At 41.6% G+C, this 13,427-nt stretch overlaps 1 protein-coding gene and 1 long non-coding RNA gene across 3 annotated transcripts; one reads left to right on the top strand and one right to left on the bottom strand.

The window, feature by feature from the left end:
- The first annotated feature begins 7 nt into the window (after nt 1–7).
- Nucleotides 8–6,818, top strand: LOC131131215 (uncharacterized). The gene is made up of 3 exons (XR_009130163.1): nt 8–1,138; nt 1,931–2,278; nt 5,752–6,818. It is a non-coding gene; the product is annotated as an uncharacterized LOC131131215 (long non-coding RNA).
- On the bottom strand, nt 8–13,237 carry ano10b (anoctamin 10b). 2 transcript variants are annotated; one of them, XM_058075699.1, is made up of 16 exons: nt 13,118–13,237; nt 11,568–11,630; nt 9,674–9,894; nt 9,438–9,611; nt 9,221–9,358; nt 8,109–8,225; nt 7,233–7,349; nt 5,731–6,069; nt 4,688–4,870; nt 4,561–4,616; nt 4,411–4,485; nt 2,626–2,790; nt 2,327–2,518; nt 2,113–2,250; nt 1,919–2,035; nt 8–1,145 (listed from the first exon to the last, which is right to left on the bottom strand). In XM_058075699.1, exons 3-16 carry the CDS (start codon nt 9,885–9,887, stop codon nt 1,122–1,124), a joined length of 2,049 nt encoding a protein of 682 aa, XP_057931682.1. In that variant the 5' UTR covers nt 9,888–9,894; nt 11,568–11,630; nt 13,118–13,237; the 3' UTR covers nt 8–1,121. The 2 variants fall into 2 exon arrangements, with proteins under 2 accessions (XP_057931682.1, XP_057931681.1); XM_058075698.1 differs by lacking the exon at nt 13,118–13,237 and adding an exon at nt 11,709–11,868.
- Nucleotides 13,238–13,427: the final 190 nt, after the last annotated feature.

Consider the following 13,427-nt stretch of genomic DNA (forward strand, 5'->3'; position numbering starts at 1 on the left):
TCATCAGTAGCTTGTGACTTTATTGTGATACACACAATAAACTGCTCTTTACATCTTCATTTAAACGTTACATGCGGAACACTTAACACTTGTAAACAGTGCCTCCTGGTGGCCTCTATTATAAATACACATAGACTGTACTGTAGGTATGCATGTAGTCTGCCAGCACTTTAGGTGAACAGTAAGGATTGTACATGACGGTAGATGAGTGGTAACACTGCAGAGTCAAGCATTCACAAGAGGCTTAATATAATGTGTATAGTATCGAACAGTGTTTTTCAACCTTTTTTTGAGCCACGGCACGTTTTTTTTACATTGGAAAAAATCTTGCGGCACACCACTTAACCACCTCACGTGCATCACTAATAAAATAAGGAACGAAGCAATAAGGTGCGTGTTGCCACACGGACGAATATTACATTGCACACCACGGACAATCGACATATATGACATAATATTTATAGAAATTTATTAATAAATGTTAATTGAAAAAAATATTTGATAATTCCTCGCGGCACAGTGGTTGAAAATCACTCGTCTAAAATACACATAAAAAACTAGCAAAAACTAGTTTTCTTTGCCGGGTAAGTGCATCCCAAATCATAACCATCTCATGGTGTTTTTATGTCCTTAAGGCAGCAACTGTATAGCATACAGTATACGCATTTAGTTTCCACAAAATATTGCAAAAGCCACAAATGGAGGCTGCTATTACATTATTTTAGCTTTTATTTTACATTCTGCTGTCGTGTATATTTGTATATAACTATTAGCGTTTTTTTTCTCATGTCATTCGATGCTAAATTTGGGCTTTTTCTTAGCTATAATCATCAAAATGATGAAATATATGGCTGTATGTGTAGTGAAGCTGTATAATATGTAAATGTTTCACGTTTTCAGTTGAAGTCGTGAAATAAATACACAATTTAATGACACAACATACTTACGTATAGGTTAGTATGGTTGATTGCTAACAGTCTACTCATTTCAAAAGTTGAAAATGGCGTCTTTAAAAGCCTACATGAGGAGCATAAAGGCACGGCATCATGCTATTGGGAGCTCAATTATTGTTCTTTATGGATGGATGGTGTGGATCCACAGCCTCGCGTTTTCAACCACGATCAGGACTCATCAGCAGGTAGGCCCTGGATGGGAACGTCAGAAGATGTTGATGAGAAAACATCAGAATCCAACACAATGACAGTGCAATGACACAACCCATGCAAATGTCTTGCAAATGTTGACCCGAAATCAGCTTTGGAGTGTAGTACCTCAATGTAGCAGCATAATCCATGTTTTAGTGTCAAAGATATACATTTTTTACGGGCACTTCCATGACCCAGTTTACCATAATTTCCGGGGTAAAAGCCATTACGTTTTTCTTCAAAACCCAGCAGCTTATATGTGGTCATTTTAATAATTCCACAACCCTATTATTTATTTTTCAAATTTGCAATTTTTGGTTACAGAAAAAGTTTGAATATTACAAAAATCAAGTCAAAATATTATAGGAATAAAGTCCTAATAATTAATTAGAAGACAATGTATACAAAGAGTTCAAATAATAAAAAATTGTGAAAATAAGTGAAAAAATTGATGTAATTTAACAAAAATATATTCAAAATATTAAGGAAAAAACAAGTAAAATTGGGCAATTTTCTAAGAATAAACTTTTGATACTCAAAAGACAAACATTTTATTTGGAATGTTGTCATGTTATGAGAAACAAACAAAACAATATAAAGGTGTAATTTTTGGAAAATTTGTTTGGGCAAAATGTTATAATATTATGAGGATAAAGACAAAATATTACGAGAAGACAATGTACAAAGTTAAAGTACTTTGAAAATGAATTTAAAAAAAATAAATAGTGGTGTATATTAACCATCACTCTCCAAATACCAAATCTAAATCTGACCTGCTGTTTTAGCGCCTGCATGGACGTGAACTCGATGTGGGCTCTCTTTTTTCGGATCCATTCTGGCTCATCGGGGATGACGGCTGCCATAATCAGTTTGACGACGATGAGAACGTGCTGCCAAACAGTTGAAGAGACCATGAGTACAAGATACAAGACGCCTGACGTCTCCAACGAACGAGATTCCTTGGTACCTCAGCCAGCACGGCCAACAGCAGGATGTTGGTGCTGCTCATCTCGCCCTCCTGATGCATCCTTTGGAATTGTGGCGAGAGCGTCAGCAGCCAGCAGTTCGACACCACAGAAATAAAACTCAGGATCTCAAAAGCGATCTGGACAAAGACGAGACGGCGACAATCGGTGAGGTGTGACACACGACACGACACACACATCATGCTTTCTGCTGACCTGCCATACTCCCATGTTGGCCACGGGGGCGGAAAAAGGCTTGCGGAAGAGTTTGCAGATCTTGTAGGCGTCAGTGCGGATCTCGGTGACGTTGTTGATGAGCAGCAGCATGGCGGTCAGAGGGTAAACGCATGAGAAAAGACTCAAGTACCCAAACTGCACCAGCAGCTCGATGTATTCTGCAAATAGGCCCTATGAACAAATTATTTTATTATTTTATTATTATTATTTTATTATTAAAAATTATTATATAGTATTTTATTTTATTATATTATATTCTATTTCAATTGGGAACTCACAGGGAATACTGGCAGGCTGATTTGATTCCTAAATTTATCCTCCTGCGGGTCATCCTCACTCTCCTCCCTGTGGGGGGCGCTAACAAAGCGGTCCACTAGGAAGGGAACTACCACCTCCGTTACCTGGTTCACCAGCTGGGTCACGATCAGCAACGAAGCCAGACGCTACATTCAGACACAAATAAACCAGATAAGAAATCGGATTGGTCTTGCCGAGCTCTGATGGAATAAGATTGATTAGGAAGGCTTTATCTTTGAAGATCAATAAGAAGATGGCGATTGCTCCTTGCGTCAGCATATCCAATGTCCTACCAGGGTTGTGTGCATTATTGATTGGCATTAATTGATGCAGGGGGGTTAGGTTTCAGTGGTGAAACATTTGAAACTCAAGTGAAAACGTGATCGCAACACCAACAAATTATGTTATTGTTGTGTAAATAATGTTATTGTTCGGTTAGAAACACTAGGATTAGACTTGATTGCCGAGCAGGGGAATCAAACCCGCGTTTCCTAACTGTGTGGTCTGCACCCTAACCCCTCACCCACCTCTGAAATGATTAATTTACTTTTATTTTGTCTACTATATTGGGTAATATGAGATCAAATGTGAATGTAGGGGTGTTATTATATGTCTACAAGGCTCTAATAATGTTTGTTCGTTCATTTTCCTCATGAGGGTCGCGGGGGTGCTGGAGCCTATCCCAGCTGTCTTCGGGCGAGAGGCGGGGTACACCCTGGACTGGTCGCCAGCCAATCACAGGACACATAGAGACAAACAACCATTCACACTCACATTCATACCTATGGACAATTTGGAGTCGCTAATTAACCTAGCATGTTTTTGGAATGTGGGAGGAAACCGGAGTACCCGGAGAAAACCCACGCATGCACGGGGAGAACATGCAAACTCCACACAGAGATAGTGGAATCGAACTTGAGTCTCCTAGCTGTGTAGCCTGCACGCTAACCACTCAACCGCCGTGAAACCTGAACATTGAAATATTCAAGAAAAAATTGGCTATTGGAAGTTGTAATATTCTTTCATTTTCTACCGCTTTTTCTTCACGAGGTTCGCGGGGGGTGCTGGAGCCTATCCCAGCTGTCTTCAAGCGAGAGGCGGGGTACACCCTGGACTGGTCGCCAGCCAATCACAGGGCACATATAGACAAACAACCATTCACACTCACATTCATACCTATGGACAATTTGGAGTCGCTAATTAACCTAGCATGTTTTTGGAATGTGGGAGGAAACCGGAGTACAGGGAGAACATGCAAACTCCACACAGAGATGGCCGAGGGTGGAATTGAACCCTGGTCTCCTATCTGTGAGGTCTGCGCGCTAACCACTCGAACACTGTGCAGCCTCCTATGGACAATTTGGAGTCGCCAATTAACCTAGCATGTTTTTGGAATGTGGGAGGAAACCGGAGTACCCGGAGAAAACCCACGCATGCATGGGAAGAACATGCAAACTCCACACAGAGTTGGTGGAATTGAACCCTGGTCTTCTAGCTGTGAGGTCTGCGCGCCAACCACTTTTTCCACCGTGCAACCCCTCTAACAATGTTAAAAACCTTATTTATCATAAAGAAACAAGAAAATATTCCATTCCTAAATAAGTAATCCTACTTTGTGGAAATGTCTGGAACTAATTAATCACGATGAACGAGGTAGTACTGTACTATATCGGATGATGCCTTCTTGCTTATGCGAGCCATGAAAGCCACATATTTTGTAATATATTCCCATGAGAGACTTGATCGGGGTGTCGTCATGTTGTTACCTTACGAAGCAAAGGCACGTCTTGCTTGACAAATGCAATATGGAAGAGTACCGCAAAGTAGTTAAAGAATGTGAACTGTGGAGAAACACAAAATAAATAAGTCATGAGCAACTTGGATGAGAAAATAATTAGTCATGGGGGGAAACTCACCACCAAGACTTTAGCTGTTAGGTGGTTCTGGAAGGCTGACTCCTCTCTGTGGTTCTCTGAAAGGACACAAGACGATATACCGTGATTGTCCGAGCCTCCATCCTCCATCGAGTGTTATCTCACTCACCAAATTCAGTCAGAGACTGAGCCACCGTTTTGTAAAGAGTAGCCAGCACGTTCGTGTAGACAATATGAAGCACGGAGGGCGCGTACACCAACGTCTGCGACACCACCGAGTCCCAGTCCTCATGGAGCCGCATCACCTGGTCCTCCCCCCAATAGAAACACAGCATACCCAGCACCACCAGTCCTGCAGGAGGACGTAATACTGGAGTTGCAGACATCAGCAATGTATAGTATATCTGATTGCAAACTCATTACTCGGCAACTAAGTGCAATTTTCTTTGTCCATGAAGAGTAAATAGACATAGCTTAAACTTGCTGATATAGTTCATCTTCAAACAGCTAAAATAATGCATAAGGCTAAAAATAACCAATTAGCTAAAAATGTCATCCAATACTTCTCTACAAGAGAGGAGAAATATGATCTCAGGGAAGAACTACATTTGAAATACTTATATGCTAGGACTACGTTAAAAAGCCATAGCATTTCAGTATGTGGAATCAAACTATGGAATGGATTGAGTAAGACCCTCAAACAATAAAAAAACAACAATAAATATGGTCATATCACCTCATATTTCGTTACGAGGTACATTATTTTAAAAAAAAAACGTAAACTATATTAGGAAAGCAGGAAGTGAACAAATGTAACAGTTACTGATTATAAAAGTACCAGATGGAGGGGTAGGATTTAATAAGTGTACTTCGGTACGTGACAAAAATAAATTAAAAATTAAAAATTAAAAATTAAAAATTAAAAATTAAAAATTAAAAATTAAAAATTAAAAATTAAAAATTTATTATGAAAGCAGGAAGTGAACAAATGTAACAGTTACTGATTGTAAAAGTACCAGATGGAGGGGTAGGATTTAATAAGCTTTGCTTCTTCCTACTCCTTTTGGACATGTGGAACTGTGAACTGATTATGGGATGCATTCAATTGTAATCTGATGCATGTTCAAATGAAACCTAGATCCTCAGAACCTAGTGACGCCCCTGGCATCCACACAATGATTAAAAGCATCCTTCAACCAAGTGGACTCATACCCAGAAACATTCCCACCACAGGGACTGACACCAGTGCCATTCGGAGATCCCTCTGCCATTCAGGAAACAGTGGCTCCACACGACCGGTGACGGGGTTCACCCCAAGATGACCGTGGAAACCAGGCCGGGGCTCTGCAAAGCGCTCAGCAAGATGAAGGGTCCCCCAGCGGTAGGAGAGGGTGTGGCTGCGACGCTTCCACAGCTCCATGACCAAGGTGGACCACAGCATGCTGAACACAGCTTGGATCATGTGACCACTGACAGGGAGTCCTGTGTCTTCGTGGAGGTTCTCCACCTTTGAGCCAGACACTGACTCCACCACCTCCTTTTGAACCTCACCTGGGAAGAACGCATGATAACAATCAGTAGGTAAATGCTAACAGTGTTAAAACACTTTGAGTGCCTTGAAGGTGGAAAAGCGGCATAAAGGTACCATAACTGAAGACATAATGCAGTTTTTACATAGCAACAACTGCAATCAAGAGTTTGCGCTAACTTGAGTCGCTTCCAGTGCTGTGGAGGAATTCTGGCCGACTCATATTTACTAAATTGTTGTCATTCAGCCACATGGTCAGACTAGCCCACTACATAGTCTTCATTTTGCTTTCCTTCAGCCATTCAGAGGTGGACTTGCTGGTGTGTTTTGGATCATTGTCCTGCTGCAGAACCCAAGTTGGTTTCAGCTTGAGGTCATAGACATTTGGACACCCAGCTGTCTTGGGGCAAGAGGCGTGGTACGCCCTGGACTGGTCGCCAGCCAATCACAGGGCACATATAGACAAACAACCATTCACACTCACATTCATACCTGTGGATAATTTGGAGTCGCTAATTAACCTAGCATGTTTTTGGAATGTGGGAGGAAACCCGGAGAAAACCCACACATGCACAGGGAGAAAATGCAAACTCTACACAGAGATGGCTGAGGGTGGAATTGAACACCGGTCTCCTAGCAGTGAGGCCTGCGCGCTAACCACTCAATCACCATGCAGCCGAGTGCTAATATTCATTCATTCATTCATTTTCTACCGCTTTTCCTCATAAGGATCGCAGGGTGTGCTGGAGCCTATCCCAGCTGTCTTTCGACAAGAGGCGGGGTACACCCTGGACTGGTGGCCAGCCAATCACAGGGCACATATAGACAAACAACCATTCACACTCACATTCATACCTATGGACAATTTGGAGTTGCCAATTAACCTAGCATGTTTTTGGAATGTGGGAGGAAACCGGAGTACCCGGAGAAAACCCTCCCATGCACGGGGAGAACATGCAAACTCCACACAGAGGGTGGACTCAAACTCGGGTCTCCTCGCTGTGTGGCCTGCGCACTAACCACTCGCCTACCATGCGGCCCTAATTCAGTAACATTAAAGTACAATATTGTGTTCTCGCTGACATTTTTTAAAATAATATAAATACCCAATAACGAACAACCATTCACACTCACATTCATACCTAAGTACACTAATCTATAAAAACAAATGTTTGAACATGCTTACTGGAGAAGTATGTGATGGACAGGCCCATTATCGCAGGGGGGAGCAGAGACCAGGTGTAGAAGTCCAGGAAGCTGAAATAAAAGCCGACTGTGCTGCCAAAATATTCATTGACAGAATCTGATGGCCAAACACAGAAGGAGAAAATAACATCAATAATAAGTCAATAAGGCTCGAAGTGCAATATATTATGTATTTCTATAATGCCTCATATTAACTCACTAGCAAGATCTCATAGTGTATAGACCGGTCATATAGTTCATCTCATTTTTCATATTATCTTGAAAACTGTATTTGTATATAACTGGGTAAAATTGTTAATTTGTTAATATGGGTTGTTTATATTGTTTATTTTTTATATTTTGTACTGCTTAACTGATTTTGTGTGAGGAAAAAGCGGTAGAAAATGAATGAATGAATGAATGAATGAATGAACTGATTTTGTGCTCTTGCTGTTGTGCAATGCAAATTTCCCCCACTTCTAATATCTAATCTAATATTAATCTAATATTATTATAATATTTTGCCCTTTTTCGTAACTAAATATAGAACCCTGTCTCTGTTCAGACTCTTGTATTGGACGTCATGTTGTGCAGCTGTACCTAATGTTGTGTCCAGCCTGTCTATTAAAAAAAAAAGAGAACCCATTGTATTTCCAGACAAGACTAGAGTCTTCTGGAAGAACAATGTGTCTCCTCACAGTAAATGGTGGAATGGAATCCCGCCTCGGGGTTACAATGGATGCAGGCTCAACTTATCTGGTCAAGCGTGAGTTTAACCAGAGCGATACGAGAAGATGGAAGATGCGCCCACTCATCTTCTTCTGAGAATACAATACAGTGGAGTCACGGTGTGCGGGTGTGATGAACGTCCACCCACCCAGCGGTTGAGACAGCTGATTCCCAGTGTACCAAGACTTGCTGAGCTCCTTCAGTTTTTGCCGTTTATGAAGAGGGAACGTGTCCACAACCACACCAGCAGAATTCATCTTCCGCCCTGCAACGACATTGAGTATTGTATATTTAACGCAACACATGCAGTAATAAGCATGTTGCATTTAAGGACCATTTTTAGGTTATTTTTAGGTGCATATTTCCATACCAAACATAACACATACTGTACTTTTCTGTAAATATTACATAAGAACAAATGAGAAAGAAACAACCTCTCCATTAATTCCATTAAACATTAAATTGTTCTCAAAAAGTAATGTAGAAAAACGGACATTTTGGGTTCTATTTTTTTTTAAATTAATTAACCAAACCACTTTACAGTAATGGCAAAATTACAAGAAAAACATCTTACAAAGTGTTTCCCCCTTCCTGATTTTTTTTTTTTTTTTTTGTCACACTTAAATGTTTCAGTCAATGACAACACAGCGGAACAAAAACCAAAAAAAATATACAATTTTTAAATGACAGTCATTTGTAAAGCTTTAGGACTCCAGCAAACCACAGCGAGAGCCATAAAATTTGTCAGAAATTTTTTTGTAAAAAAAAAAATCAATAAAAAATATCAAATTATTTAGGGGGACTAAAGAACATTTTAGGGGGTCTGAAGCCCCCCCCCCCCTAAAATAGGCATAATGACGCAACTGGTGGATGCTAACAGGCAAGATCTACTTGTGTTGATTAGCTATGTCTATTTACTGTTCAAGGACATGGTCAAAAAAAAAATCAAAAAATCTGGAGCCTATCCCAGCTGTCTTGGGGCGAGAGGCGGGGTACACCCTGGACTGGTCGCCAGCCAATCACAGGGCACATATAGACAAACAACCATTCACACTCACATTCATACCTATGGACAATTTGGAGTCGCCAATTAACCTAGCATGTTTTTGGAATGTGGGAGGAAACCGGAGTACCCGGAGAAAACCCATGCATGCACAGGGAGAACATGCAAACTCCGAGGTTGGTCACCTGGAAGACTTCCTGTGATAAACGGAACCGTGGACTCAATAACCAAATATGGTATTTTACGGCGACACTCACATATGTTATCTCTGTGTTGTAGCGTGTAGTCGTCCGCCAGACCAGGAATCCTGACATCCCTCCGTGCATGCAGACCCTCCAGCTCGTACTTCACGATGTACTGTCTCTCAGCCAGCGTCAGAAAGACCTCCATGTTGTCTGTGAAAAACACCACCATATTTTACCGTATGTACATTGAATGCAGCATTCTTAAAAAAAACGTTGTACACCGTCGTACCCGAGTGTCTAAAGTTGTCTCTGTCTTCGTACGAGAAGGTCTCCATTTCTCCAGAACTGTAAGTCTTACACAAACCCAGCTCTTCGGTGGCTCGGAGTAATGTGCACCGTGGGGCGGAGACCACAATGATATCACCGCTGGCATCTTCGCCTGGATGGGCTAGTAATCCCGCCCCTATGGGGGACAACGGGAAAAACTGTATACCTTTCAAATCATCTTTCGTTGTTAGTCCTCACCTCCGTCTCTTTGTGCCGTTCCGATTAGTCTGATGAGCCACCTTTTGGTCTCAGGACGGACCTTTTCTCCGAGCTTCACCAGAACCAGGGGCTCAACCACCTCCGACACGCAACACGGGCAGCTGACCTTGGTCCATCCTAGCCCGGTAGAAGCAGGACCAGGAGGTTTTTCACCAGGTGACTTTTCAGGGTCATCATGTCCCGCCTTACTCATGATGACACTGAGAAGAAGCGTAGTGTGAGGACACCAAATGACTTGACGAAAAGTAAATACAACATTCAGGGGTACACCCTGGACTGGTTGTCATCCCACCAAACCTTCACATGTGGCTTAATAGGGGACCCAAAATTTTAGACCAGGGGTGGGCAAATATTTTGACTCGTGGGCGGCGTTGAGTTAACAAAATTTTTCAGGGGGCCAGAACTGAAGTTGAATATACTATCATATACTCAGACCTCACAGCTAGGAGACCAGGGTTCAATTCCACCCTCGGCCATCTCTGTGTGGAGTTTGCATGTTCTCCATGTGCATGCGTGGGTTTTCTCCGGGTACTCCGGTTTCCTCCCACATTCCAAAAACATGCTAGGTTTGTCCATGTCCATGAACAGTAAATAGACATAGCTAATCAACACAAGTAGATCTTGCCTGTTAGCATCCACCAGTGGCGTCATTAGGCCTATTTTAGGGGGGGCTTCAGACCCCCTAAAATGTTCTTAAGTCCCAATAAATTATTTGATATTTTTAATTTTTTTTTTTTAAATGATTTTTATTTTTTTACAAAAAAAAATTCTGACAAATTTTATATAATAGGGCTGGCTAATAATCAAGCCAATAAGCAGGCTAATACTAGCTTACTACTACTAGTAGTAGTAGTAGGCTAGTAGTAGTAATATAATAGTGATTATTATATAATTGATCGCTGTCCAGGTTGCATGGCGGTCGAGTGGTTAGCGCGCAGACCCTCACAGCTAGGAGACCCAGGTTCAATTCCACCCTCGGCCATCTCTGTGTGGAGTTTGCATGTTCTTTCAGGATTTTCTCCGGGTACTCCGGTTTCCTCCCACATTCCAAAAACATGCTAGGTTAATTAGCGACTCCAAATTATCCATAGGTATGAATGTGAGTGTGAATGGTTGTTTGTCTATATGGGCCCTGTGATTGGCTGGCCACCAGTCCAGGGTGTACCCCGCCTCTTGGCCGACGAAGACAGCTGGGATAGGCTCCAGCAACCCCCTGCGACCTTTGTGAGGAAAAAGCGGTAAAAAATGAATGAATACTATCAACTGTATTTAACCATCAGACCACATCAAATTATGTAATTTAATTTTACAGTTTTGTTTTTTTTACTAAATAAGACACTCAACTTGCAAGTCATGTTGCCAGTTTGTATGTTAAAATTTGAAATACTTAGAAAACAACTGGCGGGGCCGGATTCAAACACTTTTTGGGCCGTATGTGGCCCTCGGGCCGTAGTTTGCCCACCCCTGTTTTAGACCGAGCTCTAAATTAGGACCACATGTCATAACATGTTAATCCTATACAGTATTACCTTATATAGCCACAATATTAGGAACACTGCAGAGTTGTACTAATACTATGTCGGTACTATCACAATAACAAGAATAAACATATTATTATTGCATTATTAGTTTTTTATACAGCTCTTACATTAGATTGTGCATGTATATGTAATAGATATTTATGTGGGGGTGTCCACACTGTCCATCATCAGACATCGATGACAGGAAGTACTGTGCTAAACGTAAATGACAAAGCAGTACTACAAAAAGGACAACTGTAGTCACCCTGCTTTGACTGCATTATGAGCGTATACGGCGAACAGGAAAAGAACCTAACGTGTAGAGTGAATGATATATAGGATCAATACAACACCTGACAGGTCCTGTATGGTGAGGTTCTGGTCTCCAGTCCTACAGGCCCACACCACACCCCCTCCTGTTTGAACACAGAAAGCTACTGTAAATGGTTGGAAAGACAGTAGAAACAACACACTTTGACTTTGTACACACGTACTCGGACAGCAGTAGAGTCACCATAGCTTTCTCTCTGTGTGTGTATATGTGTGTGTATATGTGTGTGTGTGTGTGTATGCCAGGAATGCAGAGGAACTTCCCCAGACTGCAGGGTGTGGAAGGTTGTTTGGTTTTATATTCAAGCTCCTCCTTCTGGTCTACTCGACGCTTCAGGGTCCTATTGCTCCACTGGTCTATGGATGTGTGTGTGATTGTGTCTCACACACACACACATTGATACTGTACTGAATAATAAATCTTTTCCCCATCTCAATCACATGATTTGATCTTGGCCTGTTCTTCCTGATGCAACATGGAACCAGCAAGCGACAACTCTGGCCTAGGATAGAACCCACCCCAGCAGCAAAGTACATGTACACCACCAGTTTATCCCCACAGCCTGTACTGAATATTAAATATTGCACAACATTTATTACATACATGCAAAGGCAAAACACAACACTCTAGTGAGTGATTGTTATATAATGACAATCAAGACATGCCAACTTTGACAGTAAAGAATAATTACTAAAAACTCACTTATTTTTAAAATACAATTAAATGCATATTGAGGAGCGGTAACTTTTTAGCAAGTCCCACAAACCCTCCCTCCATCCATGATGCATTAAGAGTGGCGTTGAACATTTAAGTGTCAACTTAAATGTTCAACCGGGGCTTTTAGCTCATTGGCCAGCACTGCTCACCTAAGACTGGATGACCACTGTTACATATGAATACATGAAATTTTAAAAAGGCATTTTAAAATACCTTTTTAGCAAGGAAAATGTGTTGCCCGGTGACAGAATGCAGGTCAAAGGTCCTCAAACAGGACATTCATTCATTCATTTTCTACCGCTTATCCTCACGAGGGTCGCGGGGGGTGCTGTGATTTTAAAAAGTCCATGTTTGACTGCTGTAGCAGCTGTACCATTACACCACCAGCTGAATTCATTCATTCATTTTTTCTACTGCTTATCCTCACGAGGGTCGCGGGCGTGCTGGAGCCTATCCCAGCTGTCTTCAGGCGAAACGGAGGCAGGTTACTCCCTGGACTGGAGGCCAGCCAATCACAGGGCACATATAGACAAACAACCATTCACACTCACATTCATACCTATGGACAATTTGGAGTCGCCAATTAACCTAGCATGTTTTTGGAATGTGGGAGGAAACCGGAGTACCCGGAGAAAACCCACGCATGCACGGGGAGAACATGCAAACTCCACACAGAGATGGCAGAGGGTGGAATCGAACTCGGGTCTCCTAGCTGTGAGGCCTGCATGCTAACCACTCGCACACCATGCAGCCTTGACAGTGATCAATTATATAATAATCATTATTATATTATTAATTAGCCTATTATTGTTACTATCGTCATTATTGTACTACTAGCAAGTAGTAAGCACTAACCTGTCTTCCAGCTGTGAGGCCTGCATGCTTACCACTCGTCCGCCATGCAGCCTGACGTTCATTTATGGGTGGATAAGGAGGAAGTGTACTTCTGCTTTTTAAATGATGCTGTGTCTTGCTCTGAAAAACAAAAACAGTATATTGTGACCTTATGACATGTGTCACTATGTAAATTGAAGAGTGGTAACCGTGGTAACTCTTTAACTTCCTTTCTATTTAGCCATGTGTACCTTTCTTATATGACATCATATTGTACATATGTACATGCAGACAATGAAAATAACAAACACAAACATCAGAAATATAGACA

The sequence above is a fragment of the Doryrhamphus excisus genome, chromosome 6 (assembly GCF_030265055.1).
Source record: "Doryrhamphus excisus isolate RoL2022-K1 chromosome 6, RoL_Dexc_1.0, whole genome shotgun sequence".
NCBI lineage: Eukaryota > Metazoa > Chordata > Actinopteri > Syngnathiformes > Syngnathidae > Doryrhamphus > Doryrhamphus excisus.

Bases quoted from the DNA above. Each gene is read 5' to 3' on its own strand.
- ano10b (XM_058075699.1), bottom strand. From the start codon at position 9,887: ATGAGTAAGGCGGGACATGATGACCCTGAAAAGTCACCTGGTGAAAAA. The intron at 9,359-9,437 runs GTACGACGGTGT...TGTTTTTCACAG, and splicing joins AGACAACTTTAGACACTCGG to ACAACATGGAGGTCTTTCTG. The intron at 1,146-1,918 runs GTCAGATTTAGA...GTTCCCATCCAG, and splicing joins TGCAGGCGCTAAAACAGCAG to GGCCTACCTGCTGATGAGTC.